This window comes from Schistocerca nitens, chromosome 1 (assembly GCF_023898315.1).
Source record: "Schistocerca nitens isolate TAMUIC-IGC-003100 chromosome 1, iqSchNite1.1, whole genome shotgun sequence".
Classification (NCBI taxonomy): Eukaryota; Metazoa; Arthropoda; class Insecta; order Orthoptera; family Acrididae; genus Schistocerca; species Schistocerca nitens.
The window spans coordinates 1,132,846,907-1,132,865,525 of NC_064614.1; the positions used below are offsets into that span (position 1 = coordinate 1,132,846,907).

Here is an 18,619-nt window from a genome sequence, read left to right on the forward strand (position 1 = left end):
TTCTGGTCATAATAATACAGAAAACCTGGCTAAAAAATGCAACAGTAGAAATAACCTTTTGACATATGCACCAAACATTTATAAGAATAGTTGTTGCCGTAATATTAAGATATTTACTCATAATAATACAGCAAAATCAGGAAAACAAATTTGTGTAGACATACATTATAAAAACTTAAGAAGGCTGAAAGAAGTGTGCTGCTGTTACAGGGTCCTGACTCAAGTTCAAACACATCTTCTTGTAACAGCTCAACGCCATCAAGTCCGGCACTTGTCATGACAGCCCATACCCCTCATGCTGCTTCTAAACAACAATTTCATTTTCCAGGTGAGTGTCAAAAGTGAACCACAATTATTTGTTTGTATATTGCATTTAAAATTAGTTGGAACTTGCAACAGTTCTGTACAGAGTGATTGGAGGGAAGCATAGTTGCCAGCATGTGCTGAACATATCAGCAGGTGACTATAATACCAAGCCTACTCGGCACTGAACCTGGCAGCTTCACTTGACTGTGGGAACAGAAAGTCACACAAGCTGGCTGAGCTGCAATGTTTCTCAAATGATTTTAAAGAAACTATTCAATAATAAACTCTTGATTCTCACACATCTTACAGCATAATTTGTCTCTTATAGCATAATTTGTCAGCTTCACGATGTACTTCCTGTGATTTCGTTAATGACGTCAGTTTTGTGATCTTTCAGTATTAATTAAACTACTGTGAGAAGTACTAAGTTTGCAGTGAAACAAAGGAGTTGCTGTGAATTTGCGTTTTGTGCATGTTAGACCATATTTTGCTGCATGTAGAATGTAGATAACATATTGAACAATTTTTTTAAACTTGGAAGGACATTACCCTATGCGCCCAGTGTCCAATCTCAAGAAAATGAAATACCTATAAAACTGTCATGAACGTGCACACCAGCGAAAAAGCCAGAATGAAATATTCACAAATCGCTCACATCACATAAACAGTTTGAGATATTAAAACAAGATTTTGGGAATTGATTGCACACAAAGAGGAGAATATTTTGCCATATGATTAATATGCAAAACTTTCCATATCTATCATGACATCAAGCAACTACAATTTTTTTTTTTTTTTTTTTTTTTTTTTTTTTGTGAAATAATGTAATTTTTAAGGTCCATCAATTGCTGGTGAATGAGAGTTTCTGAGGGTCTTGTAAAAAATAAAACTAAAGAACTTAAGCGTTCATGGGCTTTTGCGTAAACTATTAACCTGTATTGCCCTCAGTTGCTAGTTTAATAATACACTGTCACAGCAATGTTTTGTAAATTCAACTGCATTGGAATATTAGTGATATGAATGTTTGTAAACTCTGCTGTGTTTTGGCAAAAGTAGCATATTTTAATAAGGCAACGAGATAACTCGTTGTGGTCCTTCAGGATTCCATGTTTCCTCAACTACGTTCCTGATGTGGCTGGCAACTCAAGGCCTGTCATGTGGTGTAACATTTTGCAATGGCTGCTTTTGTCCGCCTTTCAACATCACTGAGTGCAAACTTGTTGTTTCTTGCCACATTACTTTCACCTAGGCCCATTTATTCTGTAAGATTTAATTTAGCTTGATGCAGAAGAATCCTGATTAAACTATGTCCTTTAGCACCAGTCAGTTTGTCAACCTTTTAGTTTGGAGTTTTTGGCTTGTACAGCACTAAAAGTTCCATTAACATTGCCTTATGCAAGGTAGGTTCAGCTATATCCAGTGGAACTTTTCTTTGTAGCCAGAGCAAAATATCTACTTTGCTCCACTGCATTGTTGTTGCTTTAAAAGTCATAACAGAGTGGTAAGGTACATTGTCCATTATTATTGTCAAATTTGGAGGGATATTTGGCAGCAGAATATTATCTTCAGTCAGTGAATGTGTTGCTGAATGATCACATTTATGGTGAATTTGTGTTCAGACATGCTGCACTGTTGTTATTAATGCAACAAAACATTTGTTTACAATACCTGATGACTGCAGAACTCTTTAATGCCAGAAAATACCACTTTACAGCAAGAGCTGACAAATGTAGATGCATCTGATGTGTGATACCACTTGGTACTCTTTATCCACAACATGGCAACAGGGTTGCTTTACAAACCGAACTGCTGATGGCATGGTAGAGAAAGCTGGCTCGCCATTGGTTTTTACCTGGCCAATGGCATCACATGCCCTCCGGTAACCAAACGTCAAAAGTCGCAACTAATTTTAAATCCACCATAAGAATAATCCTCTTAAATTTGGGAAAGTACATGAAGAATAACAACAGTAGAATGAAAGGATGGATTGCTGCTCGCAGCACATTGAGGAGGCATTGAGTTGCAGACAGGCACAATGAAAAGACTGCTAAACACTTAAGCTTTTGGGCACTCATTCACACAAACACAAATCGTATACACATGGCCACTGTTGCTGGCAATGAAAAAAACTGCAATCTGCAACCTAAAAACTGATACCTGCCGAAAAATGCACCAGCACTGTGGCTATGAACTGCAGAGATTACCTGGTGGAGGGACTCTGCCAGCTTTCAGATACATACACCTATGAACACGGCCACAGTGACCACATTCCAGGAATCCAGCTCAATTTAGAGTACCACATGGCACTAACCTATCCACGACCCATCTAGAGGAATCCCAAAACACACACCTGGTTCAGATTCATTGATAAAACCTTCCAGAACCTCCATTCCTGCAGAACCTCAACACCTTCTCCATCTCAGACCAGCAAGCCTCAGTGTTTACCTCTACCTCAGGGATGGTTACAGCAGTACCACCCTCCTCATGAGCCCACTAACCATTAACAATAACTCCATTTTGACAGCTACCACCCATTCAATACCAAGAAGTTTCTTCATACAACCTAGGCATTAGGTACCTGTGATTGTCACATTGTAATGACAAACAGTCCCTCTCCAAATATGCCAAAGGTCTCACTGAGATATTCACAGTTGAAAATTACCCTCCCAATCTCGTTCGGAAACAATTTCCCGTACTTTGGCTCACCAGTCATCTACCACACCCCACATAACCACTATCTGGCCACAAGTTAATTCCTCTCATGACTCAGAACCACCAAGAATTGGGAGCAACTGAATGGCATTCTCTGCCAGGATTTCGAATACCTCTCGTTATGCCCTGGAGTAAGGAGTATCCTACTCACTATCCTCCACACCACTCCCATAGTAGCATTTCGCTAACTGTCCAACCTATGCAATATCCTTGTCTAGTCTGCACCATGCTCCAATCCCTTTGCTTCTTGGCCCATGTCCGTGCAATAGACCTAGATGCATGACATGTCATATACACCCTCTGGCTACCACCTGCTCCAGTCTTGTCACAGCCATTTTCTGTCTATCGAAGGCAGGGCTACCATTGAAAGCAGGCATGTGATCCACAAACCAAGCTGCAGTTGTGCTGCTTTGTACATGGGCATGGCAACTAACTGTCCGTCCGCATGAATGGCTGCTGCCAGACCTGGCAGCAGGACCACTCTGATGCTGAACACACTGCCCAACACAGTTTGCTTCACTTCACCGAGTGCCTCAGAGCCTGCACCATCTGGATCCTTGCTACCAACACCATCTTTTCTGAATTGTGCAGCTGTGAACTCTTCCTGTGCCATATCCTTCATTCTCTTAACCCCACTGGCCTCAACCTTCGTTACTCCATGTTCGTTGCCTACTCATTGCCACTTTCCCTGCTCCCTCTCCAGTACTGCACTCAGTTACTATTCAACGAACGGACCTACAATCTTCACCCCTTCTCTACCTCTCTTGTCCCATTTCTCTCTTTTCTACTCCCCAGCACAGCCTCATGACCCTGCAAATAGCAGCACAATCCTGTTGCCAACACATCATTATATGCTCTCAGAAGCAGGAGATCATATTCTCCAGTCCCCACCCCCATCCAGCATTCCTTTCCCCTGCTCACCCCCTGCTGCCTCTAACCTCCCACCATAGGCTGCAGATTGTATTGATGTCAGACATGGACGCAGTCAGAAGTCAACCACTGTAGACAGAGATAGAGGTCCCAGGCGTAGGCGCGTGTGTATGTGCTCGCACGTATTTTTGAAGGACTTTGTTTAGCAGTCTTTTCATTGTTGCTGTCTGCGACTCAATGCCAACTCTATGTGGTGAATACCAATCTAACCTTCTCATAATATTGTTTAAGAAAAACTTGAGTTAAATCTGCATTCCCCATTTCAATCTCCTCTCCCCTTCCCTCCCTCCCAAATTACTCTCCTCTCTCTCTGCCTCCAGTTACTCTTCTCTCATCCTCTCCTCCAATATGCTCAGCCCCTCCCACCATTTTGGCTCCTCTCCTCTCTCCCACCCTCAGTTAGTCTCTTCTCCCCCTTTGCCAGTTAGTCTCGTCTCTTCTCTCCTCCCCCCAATTGCTATCCTCTCCCCTCCCCTCTACTCCCTCTTCCCACCACCACCTACCCCCTGCCCACTCCCCCACTGCCCCTTTTTTTATATGAGAGGAGTCGTACATTCAGAGTTTGTTCCAGAGGGTTAGACAGCTAACCATGCTTTCTGCATAGATGTTTTGAAAAGATTATGCATCAATTTATGGTAGAAGAGGCATGATTTTTGGCAGTCGGGTGAATGGGTTTTCCACGTTGATAAAACCCTGACTCACAGGGCCCTGAGTGCGCTCCAGTTTTTGACCTTGCGCCCTTACGACTTTTAATTCTCCGAACGAAAAGAATCGCTATCAATGACTAGTTCTTAATCTTTAATAAGTGTATTCCTGATTGTACAGTCTTTCTGTCTAATATAACTTACACTTCATTTAATTATTTGAATTTGTGTTGTCAAGTAAATTTTTTATCTTTCAGTATGGGTGTCAGTTTCTCTATCCCTGGCTGTCTTCTTATTCATGAAATAGATTGTTTCAATAAAAAATAAATTGTGGTTGAAGGTTTATTTACGGATATTGTGGTGCATTGCATGTTTCTGTTACTGTATAAATGTTCTTGTTAGTGATATCAACTAAACACTGTGAAGATCGTTAAGCAACGGTCCTGCTGTGTAACTCTTAACTGACCACTCTTATAACATTTTCAGATTAATTTTGGGAAGTAGAGAATTAGTCAGCTGATCATTTGACTGATAACTTTTGAGCTACCTCTTCTTTAATATGTACAGCATGCTGAGATTCCAAATTAAATACTTCAGTGTGCACATCCAATAATACATGCAAGAATTGTGAATGTGTAAAGTGTGTGTGTGTGTGTGTGTGTGTGTGTGTGTGTGTGTGTGTGTGTGCTGCCATCCAATAACAGAATTCAAGTTAATTTGCACTTGCTGTATTTCTCATGATTATTTTTATGCGAGATCCTTGTAATACATACAATAAAATACTATTGTCAAAAGACACAATTCTTCACAAGTCTTATTCAGGGTGTATACGATCCGGGACAACCGGGAAATCCAGGAAAAACCCGGGAATTTTTTCATCCGGGAGAAACCCAGGAAAAACCCGGGAATTTTTTCATCCGGGAGAAACCCAGGAAAAACCCGGGAATTTTTCGGAATTCCGGGAATTTTTCATTGTTTTAGCTTTCAGTTAAATTTTTGTAATTTTGACTGCAGAATTGATTCTCTAACAAAGAATGTTATTGTATCCTGCTACTGGAGAATGATACTGCAGCAATAAAATATAAACGAGAGGGAAAAAAATAAAACTTTAGTGGCAAAGGAAATGTGCAGTTTACAACAACAAAAAACCGTGCACGCACAAGCGTCTGCAAATAGCAGAAATATGTCTAAGGCCGTAGGGTGCAGACTGTAATTCTTCGTAACAATAAACTGCTTGCTATGAGTATGACGTCACAATTGTTCACATTAGGTTCGTTTGACCATTTGCCAGCGGTCTGTTGCGCATGCGCATTTGACTTGCGTATTAAGCAGTACCTTCTCCCGCTACTTGAAGTTTGGCTGTTAGCTGTATCGGTAGTAGCAGCAAGCCGCCAGGTGCAAACGAGAAAAATTTTTCTCGCGTGCCCTAGCTGCCATATTCACGCTTGCACAGAGTTGTCTGAATTCTAGTGGGGAGGGGTTAACCTCCACGTGACCCGTGTTTACGTTAAGTGTTTTCGCTGCTTCTCTTCGTGTGCAGCTCCCACGTCAAATGAAAACAAAACAGATTTCTGTGGCCAGGAGCTATCAAGTGAATTAAAATACATTTACGTAATTACGGAGGGCAAAAATATATTATTAATTTAAGTTTTCTGATTTTATTTTATTTCCAAGTTAAAAAAGTCAAGTATTAATCGCCTTGCAGAACAGTGAAGTTATTTTTGCAAGTTTTCTAAAGAAATTTGGCTTTATTAATTTTCCACCGAGGCAATCATTTTATTTGAAACAAAGTGTTTCATTCTACATTATTGGCTAGTTCCAACTGTTCGCTGAATTTCAAGTGCACGTTATCATCATCTGCCATATATTGCATTATGCCATAATAAAGAACCAAAAATGAGATCGTAGAGTACTGGTACTCCAAGAAAATTTACATCCCAAAAACCACACTGATAAGCTTAACATCAGATGGGACCTACTTCATTCTGAATCTGGAAAATGCCAATTTGCACTTCAAGCCGAATTATGCATTTACGAAATTCCGATGCTCTTTGGAGTATCCTCTGATGCACTGTTTCTTTTATGGTGTAATGTAAGCTCAGTGCTTTATACACACGAACATACAGGCTTCCTACACCACTGCAGTTGCACACGCACAATAATGCGTTTTCTGGCACTCTCTGGCAACTGGTAAATCGAACCTATTTCTAACAGTCTCCGGATAGTATTGCGAACGGTAGTTAGAAAAGCGTTACTTTCAAAGTAAATTTCTTTTTACGCAAGATGAATTATGTCATGTGTGAGAAAGTGGGATGGATATCTAAATCGCAGAGCGTTCGAAACTGAACAGTTTGAGGACCAGCCACTTACAAGAATTTGGAACCCAGACATTTGTCATAATTTTAAATTTACTGGCACATTTGTGTGATGTGTCTTAACCCTTTCAGACCTGGTGGTCACAATTGTGTACATAAAGTTTGTTCGCTAATATTTCGCTGACAAGAAATGTCAGGTGCATCCAAAACCACTGTCGACATTTGTGTATGTTTCTTTTAGCCATGCTCCAGCAGCTGCTGCTCTCTTGTGAGCAGTCTGTGAACCACATAGTAAAATATACTCTCTGGTGTTGTCTCACTGTGGGAAGCCATTACTCATTGACTTTATTGCTATTATAGTCACTTTGTGGGTTTTGTCTATGAATGTTTTGTGTGGTTTCCTTCTTTTGGAAACATTAGACGTTCTTTCAGAGGAATTTTCAGCAATTTCATTCAATTCATATTTGTGTTGTGTCAGGTAAGATTAATGTACACATTTGTGTACAACAGGTCCTTAATGGTGTAAAATAGGAAAAATAACCCAAAATGTGTCTCAGCTATATTTGCATGGCTATGGTAGTTATGTGTGGTAATTTTTCCATTAATTTTGGTACCAGCAGCAAGTAGGAGAATAAGTGACCTGTACATATGATTTTATTTTATATTGCTGGCTTTTGACTTACAAATATGGATAAGGAATATCTTTCTGTGGAGAAAGATTGGGACTTGATTATGGACATAATTGAAAATGGTGGCGTTTCTGACATTAGTTTGAGTGGAGATGAGGATGACAGTGTACCACTTATTGAAAGGCAAGCTCCACAAATAGTAAAACGTGTTGGAGCAAATAAAATGGGCGTGAATGATGTGTGTAGAGACACCATATCTGAAGATGATGATGGAGAGGTGGTGGATGCTGAAATGAATTTTTTATGCAATGAAAACAACCCAGAATTGCATAACCTGTGTGACAACATAATGATGACACCTAAAGAATCCATAAAATGGAAATGAAAGCCTCTCAGTACCATTGCAGAAACATACAAATCTCCAAATTATGAAGAATCTCTCTTGTGTTCTCCAATGCAGTACTAAAAAAGATATATACCAGATGGTTTGTTCACTAGCATGGCAGCACACACTCATATTTATGCATTACAACGAGGCAAATCCTCATTCAAGCAGACAACTCCTCAAGCATTAGAGATGCTATTTGGTTTGCATATATTGACTGGCACCTTGAAATTTCCCAGATTATGAATGTATTGGGATACAAGCCTGAAGGTAAATGTGTTTTGGGAAAACATGTCAAGAGACAGATTTTTAGAATTATGAACAGATTTACTCTTGATGAACAATCTGGAAAAGCCACCTGAAAATAAAGATAAATCTTACAAAGTCAGACCAATTTACTCAGCCATTTGAAAACGCTGCAGTCAACTTCCTATAGAAGAGAATGTTAGTGTCAGTGAAGGAATTATTCCTTTCACTGGGAAGTTTTCTGCAAAACAGTATGTCAAGCAGAAACCAAGTCCATGGGGAATCAAAGTCTTCATGTGAAAAGAGTGGAATAGTGCATGAGTTTCTTTTGTATCAAGGTGCTACAACTGAACTAAATACCACATACTGTAAAAAAAATTGGGTTAGGTCCTGCTGTTGCTTTAGAATTTTCTGTTCCACTCTGAAAAAGTAAAGGTCATAAATTATACTTTGACAACTTCTTTTCACCTTATCACTTGTTTCAAGTTCTGAAATCTCAAGACATCAGTGCAGCAGGTACTGTCCGCCAAAACAGATTTGGAAAGAACTTTCCTTTTTTAGATGATAAAACAATAATGAAACAAACCAGAGGTTACTGAGAATAATCACTAGTGCTGATGACATTACCATGTGTAAGTGTTTAGACTATAGGACAGTTGTACTGTGTTCAAAGTTTGTTGATATAGGCTCAGTGGATGAAGTTGAGTGTTGGGACAAAAAACACCATAAATGGGTGAAAGTAGAAAGACCTGAAATATTGAGAAGATATAATCATGCAATGGATCGTGTGGAACTATTTGATCAATTGATAAGCTACTACAGAGTTTTCATCAGATCTTGAAAATGGCCTTTCCATATGATTTTTCACGCTGTTGACTTTGCCAGCGTGCAGAGTTGGTTGGCATGCAGACAACCTGTCTATCCCAAAGAAGAAGCAAATGGACCTTCTTTCATTTCATATCAGGGTAGGAGATAGATTGATACTGTGCCAGAAGAAAGTGACTGAAAAGAAGAGGGGGCGTCTGATGAAGGACTGGCTTCAGACATGAGAGTCATACCAAGAAAAAGAGGAGAATTATGACCAGCTACAGAGATACAGTTTGATTCCATTGACCATTTGCCTTTGCATGATGTAGGGGCTCCAAGTCACCGCAAATTTCCAAAATGTACAGGGCGTTCTAGAATTCAGTGCAGAAAATGTAAAGTACACTTATGTCTCCAAAAGGACAGAATTTTTTTTTACAGTTTCATACAAAACCATAAAATCAGTGTTTTGATCATTGTTGTTTAAATAATAACTGTAATTTGGAATTATTTTTATTGTTTCTTCTGTTGTAAAGTGAAATAAAGAGTGGCATACTTGATCCACAGTATTAACCTCCGTCATATATGACATGAAGCTCGAGACCTGATGAACACAATTGTGTACATTAAATATCTAGAAAACTAGAGATCATATGAAATTTTTTTCTTAGAAAAATGTTGTCAGGAGACTCACCTGAATGTAAAAATGATGTCAGATATTTTTTAATAAGTAAATAAAAAATCAGGTCTGAAAGGGTTAAAGTATAACACACCCAAAAAAAGACCAATATTACATGTGGAAGCTTAGCTTCTGTTGTAGCGTGTTTATCTTAGAGACTAACATTATATGTGAAAGCTTAGCTTTTCTTGTAGATATACGGTACTGTGTACATTAATGTAAACCGTTAACTTTCCTCTTGCGTCGCGCAATGTAACCAGTGATCTTGCTATTGGCTGACTATTTTTTTTTTATTAAAAGTCTCTCCAAAACGTCTTTGTTCCGTCTTTTCTTTTTTTTCCGGGAAGTTCTATGCGATTGTATAAAACGTTAACCATTCAAAGGATCGATAAGTTTTACAGTTCCGAGGGAAAATCTACGGAAAACCTACTGTCACTTAGCACAGAAAAAGTGTATTGTCGCCCGGGAAAAAGCATATTTTTTAAACGGGATATCCGGGAATAATCCGGGAATTTTTTTTCCTTGTCCCCGTATACACCCTGTTATTTGATTTCTACATTTCAACATAATTTAAACTATGTTTACAATACGAGAAGGAAAGTTGCTACTCACCATATAGCGGAGATGCTGAGCCGTGATAGGCACAATAAAAAGATTCACACAATCATAGCTTTTGACCATTAAGGCCTTTGTCAGCAGTACACACACACACGCGCGCTCAACTTGCATACGCATCTCCAGTCTCAGAGAGCTGAAACTACCATCCTTGATTTTCCATTGTTTGATTAAACTATTTTTATACATTTTACATATATGAACTTCAATTTGTGTAATTCTGCCACGGAAAATCCCAACACCTTTCTTGAAAATCAGCTTTGGGATGTTTTGATAGCTTCAGGAAATAACTGTTCATCTCCTGCAACAGGGTGGTCAAACAATTTATTTCTTCTTCGCGAGATGTCAAGAATGTCAGAACACTGCCCATTTGTAAAGTTCAGTTATGTTGCAGTTTCGTGAAAAATTGAGCTCACAATGTTGTTTATCCTTCTGTCTATGAACAAATTCTATTGACTCACACTTGAACTCATTCCATTGGAGGTGTACATCATATAATTGATAATGTATGTCCACTGATGCTAAAATTTTGCTGGCTGAAACAAAATTTCTGGCCATATTCTGCAGTTACCAAACTGTTTAGCTTTCTGGAACTTATTCTGTAACACAATATTTAAAACGGTGTTGAAAAACAGGTCATACTTAAAATGCAGCTGTCATCATTTGCATATCAATGTGTTTATTTCTCAGATATATTTTGTTTTGTTTTGCTGTATCATTCATGGTGTTGTAGTTTTCTGAAGCCTGAGAGCAGGTGCAATTTTTAAGGATTTCAGTGTGGATTGTTTGTTCTAAATATTGTTTACAGGTTAATGGATGCCCTTGTATAAATTAGTGACTTATTATGCTGTCCAACTAGCCTGTAACTATCTACAGTTTCACAGGTTTTCTTGATTTTTGTGTGCTATTTAGTATCCCCCTTTTGTCCTGTTAAAAGTTGAAATATTTTTAATTGCTGTGAATAACAGTAAAGCCTTCTTTTCAAATTTTTAACTTGGATTGATGAATAATGTTTCCATTTCTTTCTGTTGTGAGCTGATACGTGTTCATATCCAGGAAGTTACTAATTTGCCCTTCCACATTTGATACAATGTTTTTGTGCACGCAGATGTGAATTCGCAGCCTGAGAAGGGTGTCACCTTAGAGACACATCCGTTGGCTCCTTCTGCATCGACTCCAGTTAGTAGTTCTTCCGTCATTACAAATACTTCAGTAAAGACGACAGAGACGGTGGAGAGTAATGACCTTGCAGACACGTCAAAGTCCAATGAGAGTGAGCGTACTGTGTCCGGTAGTGACAGTGAACGTACACCTGTGCGGGTCGACTCCCAGGATAGTCAAGTGTCTGACGGGGAAGCAGTCGAACGAACCTGGCCCAGACAAAACAGTGTAAGTAACATTTATTATGACTTTCTGCGATATTAAAAATTAAAAATATAAAAGTTCTAAATTACATTTAGTATTATTAAAACAGTTGTTCACTAATAAGTTTAAGTAAATAAAATTTTTTCAAGGTTCACTAATAAATTATTGAGGAAACAATGAAGATTAAGGTGTTTTCCACACAAAATGACACAAACAGTGATATAGCCACCACTACATTGAAAATCATACCTGAATCTTGTAAAAGAACTACTACTTACTTCCAAAGTGTTTTTGAGGAAGCTATGCGATTAAGAAACACGGTAATTTGGGATATTAATTCTTATTTACACTGGAGTGAATGTAAGCAGACAGAATAAACTTGTGTAGCTGCGTACAAGCATTTACGTGGAAGAGAACACGAGATAATGAGCGTAGCTGTATCGACACTGTGTTATTTTTTCTGTAACAATTCTGTGTGGTTACGTGGGTTTTACTTGACACGACACTATTTATAGCTGAAATGCAAAACTTTGGTATCCAGATAGGATAAGTTTGCATGACAAGCTTGTTGATTATGATGAAGCAAGCAAAATGGTATTACACAAGGAGAATGTAGGCCTAAGTGTATGAAACACAAGGAGGTAGTGCACTGAACTGCTTACCATTATTGCAAAGCTTAGTGCGTGTCGTTTTACAGTTTCTGCTCATTTCTTGTTACAATTGAGGGGGAAATTTAAATGCAGAACACTTGGAGCAACATAACCTGAAGAAAGGTTAGCAGCTGGAGACATTTACATTTAAATTGTTTCTCATTTGAATGCTTGCTGTATCTCAGATAGTTCGTGATGCCTACAGTGGAGTATGCAAAGCACTTCTACGATTTTATTAAAGTGCATACAGTAAAACCCTGAATTAACAAATGCACTTATAACGAAAATTTCCATTGCTTCCTGCATAACTCCCATAAGAACAACGTTATGCTCTTAACGAACCCTGCATTGAGAAAGAGTCCACCTTTAAGGAAAAGACTAGAAACATTTTGCAAATTTAAATCTAGTTTTTATGTTATTCTTAACATGTTAGAGTGGGTTTCTGATTTCTTTCCGTTTCACTTCACAAGGGTCAAATTTTTTGTTATTTGATGCAGTAAATTGTGATTAATTCAACCGGTCAACACGTACCTAGATCTTATTCCATAACACGACTTCCCTTCTAGTAATACAGGCAGATGCCTCGAAAGAACCCCAGATCAATTTCCGTGCAGCTGAGGTCACCTGATGTGAGGTCACAGTAACTGAGTCCACGAAGTGCAAAAACAGAATTTAAAAGCTTACAGTCTAGCAAAAGGTGACAACCATCGGCGATGTCGATGACTATCTTAACTTTAATATTCGAACCTGCGGAAGAAATAAGATTTAGAGCCGTCTACATGTGCAGCATATTCAAAAATATGGAAGTGTTCTCAAATGCCAAAGGTAATGATTGCTGTGGATTCAAAATGGAGGAACATTCGTGTGTCTACAGTCAGTGATGTGGAAAATATTCTTCTAATATAGTTTCAAGGACAGAGAAGTGGAAGCATTCTTATAAGCAAAAAAATGCTGCTAGACGAGGTCTGTGAAATAGCTTTGTAGATCGACATTGAAAATTTCAGTGCATTGAACCGCTGGTTGAATCATTTTTAAAAAAACGTCACAATCTGTTTATACAGAGTGTAAATGGAGAAAGTGAAGCTCTGGCCATAAAAATCATAAACTATTATAAGAGTGTTATACTGCCACAATTCATAGAGGGCATATAATTGACTTCTGCAAAATCATATTCTGTTAAGGGAGTCAAGTACCACGGGGGGGGGGGGATGGGGAAGGTAAAGAAAGGTTGATTATGCCTTAGTGTGTAAATAGTGATTGAAGTGAAAAGTTGCCTTCACTTTTAATTCCCAGGTACTTATGAGTACAACTGCACACCCTGGAGATGTCAGAAATCTTTTGTCTTCTTCAGATATTCAGATGAGAAGCTGTATTTCCACCTACAGTGAACATAGGCCAGGTGAATGATAGTCCTTTACTTTCAAGGAAAAATTATTGTGGTGCCACATTTTAATAAAAATAAATATGAAACCTCTGCTTATTCACTATGTTACTGCCTGATGCAAGCATCTATGAATTATTGTCTTTCTCACATCCCCAGTTGAACCTTTCAGTGCTTCAGCAATATTCCATCATTATTATTATTTCTTTCTGTTTGGCATTTGTGGTGTGGATCTCTTGGATCTAAGAACCATGTTTGTGTCTATATTCTACTGTCAGAAACATTACATTCTCTTCAGACCACTCCATTACTCACGTAACTTGTGTCAATAATAAAAGTTCACTCACAGAACCACAGACTATGCTCTCTATGCTGCTGGTGCCAAAGTGATGAAGGCGTGAACTTACTCTGGTGGTTCATTGAAAAACTGACAACCAGTGGAACACAAGTGAGCTCATGTGAACTGAACCAAACTGAATGATGTTCACTTGTACTTGGCTACTGTTTATATGAGAGGGAATTCTCATTTGCTGATGTTTGCTCACTCTGGTGTAAAGCAGTCATTACAGTTTCATGTCACAAGTTGACAAGGAGTGACACATTTTCATTATTATAGTTTTTATGATTTTGGAATCCAACCAACCCATTCATAAAGTTTGCGTTGACAGATGTAGTTGCTGTTTACTTGGTGTCTGTTGCTCTTTAGGTTGTGCATTGCTATATAGGAAATGTGGCTAATGTATCAAAATTACTGTAAGCTGAAAGCAAACTTATCTATTTCAAAATCTAGACTAAATAAATTTTAAATAAAGGTGGCATGCCACATCCTGTTACACTCAAAGTTGCAGACACAACTATCATTTATTTGTGTGTGTGTGTGTGTGTGTGTGTGTGTGTGTGTGTGTGTGTAAGACAGGTATTCCATCTTGTTGTCTGCAGTCTGAAAGCTTTGTTCACAATACATTGTCTAGTAACTGTTACTGGTAGTAATATATTAACAGAATTTTGAAAAAAGATTAAGTATAGATGATTTTAATGACAGTCAGTTCAAGCATTGTTTAATATGAAAGGAAAAACTGATGTTAACAAATAGGAGTAAGTGCAACTGTCAGTATCTTTTATTGAAGTCATTTACATAGGATCAATTCAGCTTGTGGTCAAGTGATGGAATAGAAATTTCAAGTGTCGTAAGATAATATCATTTTGAAGTAAAAATAAAACTTTCTCGTATAGATAACCTACAGCATGAAATAACAATTTAGTATTAGTATTTCTCTAAATTTGTTGTGCCACCACAAACTTGTTTTTCTGAAAAGGTCATCAGTGTTAAATGTACATGTTTATTACTCCAGTATTTAGTCTGAGGATGCAACTTCTCCTCCATAAGCAAGTCTATCCATCTCTCTTTCTTCATTATTTGTTGTAGTTACTAATATTAATTTTTCTGTGCTGGCAGTAACTTAGTTTGTTTTTCTCCACAGTTGTGCCTGTGGACAGCAGAGGTGGTGTTGGGTTACCATGCATAGAGCCCTCTCTCATTATTTGTGTTTTTGTCATTGTATTCTTCTTCACTCACTGTCACAGTCGCAGATATTCACTGTAATGAACAGGCATTACAGCAGAAAGAAAACTGGGATTTTACAATTGTTTAGTGTCCCCTTATTTTATTTTTGCAGTCATTCCAACTGTTTTTGTAAGATGGAAATATCCTGTGTAGTCCATTGATTCCCTGCAAGAGGATAAGTTTCAGTTTTTTTCAATATCTGAGTTAAATATCTGCAAATATTACAAAAGAACAAGTGTGATCCATTTCTTCTGAATTAAGAGACAACAAGAACCTTCATCAGCTTGGAACAAGAACTAACTTAACATAATGCACATCTGTGTGTTGGAGCAGGTTACTCAACAGTGTTGCTAAACTTCCGCCGGTTCCTGAAGGTGAATTTCTGAACCGAGTATGATGTATGTAGTTCAATTGTTTTTTAGCTGGTACAGTTGTGGAATAACTAAATTTAGCTAAAACAAAACTACTAAAGGGCAGTTTTTTTTTTGCTAGGATTTCGATAGATATGCACTGACAGAAATGGAGCCTGATTGGTATGGATAAGGAATGGGCATATGAAGAGAGTTTCAAAATGAAAGAGCAAAGCAAACCAAATTTTGGTTGTTCTGAATATTTGTGTTACATAAGGGCTCATTGATGCAGGATTGGAGGATGTCCGCAAATCTAGATGGTGTGCATGTGAGTTAACTTGATGGTTGAGAAGAACAGAGTTGGTCAGATGCGCTGAGCTAACTTCTCAGTTTGAAGGCACGAGTAAGAGAGAGAGAGAGAGAGAGAGAGAGAGAGAGGCTTTTGTCTGCTCTGTCGCTGAAGTCCAAGAGTGTGTCCAGATTTGACTCCAAATTCCTTGAATGGCCAGCAATCACCCGTGACTTGTTTCTCACGCAACCCATTGGTTAACCTACAGATGCATTTAGCTATTTTTGTCAGGAAAGTACTGGGAACTAAGCGTCTCCTGACACTACACTTCTTCACATACATGGGCTTTGAGGAAACTCGCACTTAATTCTTAGTTAAACAGCAGACAAAGAAAATTCAGAATAAAATTTTGTACCAAACCACTAAAATTTCTCTAGCCATCCTGTATAATCCTTTCCCCTTCCTTGAAGTACAAGGTACACATTCAGTGGGGGATTGACCCTTGTTGGGTCTTAGAGACTTGAGAGGGGTATGTTGTTATTGTATTTCTTTATTGTTGTCAGGATGGGACTTAATTATATTTATGTATATCAAACAACCAAACTGTAAGAAAATACTAAACATTCACATTAATCTTCTTTAAGTGAGGCACTTCAAAATGAAACATTTTTTCCTTCACTTTTTTTTGTATAGATTTCCTGGCAGACTTAATAATGATATAGAATTTAGATTACTAACTAGTAGGTTTCCACCACGAAAACAGACTAGTTGTAAATGACTTCGGAGACATTGATAAAATAAATGTCTATGCATATTAATAATTCCTTAATTTTAAAAAAATCTACACATTATTCCTACTAACAAAATTCCTGTCTGTTAGATATCATGGATTTCATTAAGAGAAAATGTGCAACTTCCTATAAACACTACTAATCCACACTGCACTAATCATCCTCAAGGTAAGTCACTTCATAGCGGATTTCTCGGAGATCTAAAATAAGAACAGTTATGCAGAATTGTGGAAATGGAAGAAACTGTTGTTTGTATCAATAGAATTTCAAGGAGTTAGTCTGTAGCAAAACCAGTCCATATTTAGGTAGGTAAGTGCTTTGCACACAACTGATACGTTAAGATATTAATATTAATTAAAATAACACTTGTGTGTGTAACACTGGAACTGTTTTATATAAACCTTCAAACTTACAGTTTTTTGTATAACCACATTAATAGTAAAAGTGTCGAAAAAAAAGTAAACACAATGAGCCTTGTCATATCCCCTCACTATGAAATCTTAACTAGTTCATGAATAAATGAAGTTTATGCCTGTGGCTACATTTCAAGGGGTTATTGATTGACAATGTCTATTGACCTTGCTGTCTACTGGCTGCACCTTCTAAATTCATCAAGATCTACTTGCATCTAACCCATTAACAGAATTTCCTTGGCAGCATAATATTCACATCATTATGAATTGCTGATTAATTACAGAAATGTTCCTTACTAATTAATAGAGGCACCTGTTTGTGTTATAAATTTTTGCCAGGTTTGGTCACTTTTAAAAAGCTGTTTTGATATGTTTTCACTATTTTTATATCTTTTATCAATAATTTTGCTAAATTTTATTTTCAGCAATTAAAGCCAAAGCAAAAATTGAATGCAAATTCGCAATGAATCATATTTTATTTTTACGTAAATTCAAAAAGCGTGAAAATTATGCATCTGGTGAAAACGGCATACATCGAAGCATGAGTGTTTGTAAACATTTATCTTACTACTTTAATAAGTAGGGCCTAGCCTATGTACAGAATCTGCAAATCAGTCTGAGAAAGACAGGGAAACCATGACCTCCATTTACTGGGAGTCAAAGCTATTCTGCTGCCAGACATTATATTACAGGATGTTGAAAATGTCTATCAACTTTACTGACTGGAATCCACAAAGCATGCACTGCAGCTTCCACAAAATGCCCATACTCTTATTTCAGAGAAAGTAGGACAGTTCTCTGCAAGAACTAGCAATTAAATCCCTAAACACTTTGTATGGTTCAAGATGTTCCTTTAAAAACTCTCGTAGAATAGGAATTTACTCAATCAGTTTAGAGATTTCAACAACGAGTCACCTTTCAGTATGTTTCTTGGATCAAACAATTTACTGACAGAAGAAATGACAGTTCTTCCCATGTCACCCTGTATGAAGTGGTTCAGGTTTATCAGGCTTCTCTACCTCCAGTTTAGAACAGAGATGGTAAATGTGCTTGGATTTGCTTCGGCAATGTATTAAGCTTATCGTAGGCTGTCTTGGGAGGGGAGGGTGCAGGGTGAGGGAAGGGATGCATCCTGTAGTAATTTAAACCTATTTCAAAACTCACTAAACTTCAGTCGTAGAACACAAATTCTCTCTAATGGCAGCAGCAAACTGTAATATTTTGAGCAATACTCAATAAGAAAAATAGCAAGGCACTGATTTTTTACTACATTAGAGGTCAACTTTTTAAAATAGTTCAGACACACTCTTATCTTAAACAGTTTCAACAAATTCTACTGTATCATACAGACATTCTCCAAGGTACTTGATGCTTTTAAACTGAAGTTCCACCTAGTGATGACGGGATTTGTGAAAAGTGTAGTTTTTGTGGGTTCACCTTCATATTTCAGATTTAAGAATTGAATGTATACATGCTATTTATTTTGGATATTAAAGATGGCTTTTGCCTGCTCAACACAATGGTTCAATCATTGAGTCCTGTGGTTCACAC

General features: G+C 37.8%; 1 protein-coding gene across 1 annotated transcript in view; it reads left to right on the top strand.

The window, feature by feature from the left end:
- The window catches only part of LOC126199478 (kinase suppressor of Ras 2), a 139,053-nt gene that overhangs the window by 45,667 nt on the left and 74,767 nt on the right, over positions 1 to 18,619 (top strand). The window contains exons 10-11 of the mRNA XM_049936403.1: positions 211 to 328; positions 11,374 to 11,654. Coding sequence (XP_049792360.1) covers positions 211 to 328; positions 11,374 to 11,654 — 399 coding nt within the window. The remainder of the gene's footprint in view (positions 1 to 210; positions 329 to 11,373; positions 11,655 to 18,619) is intronic.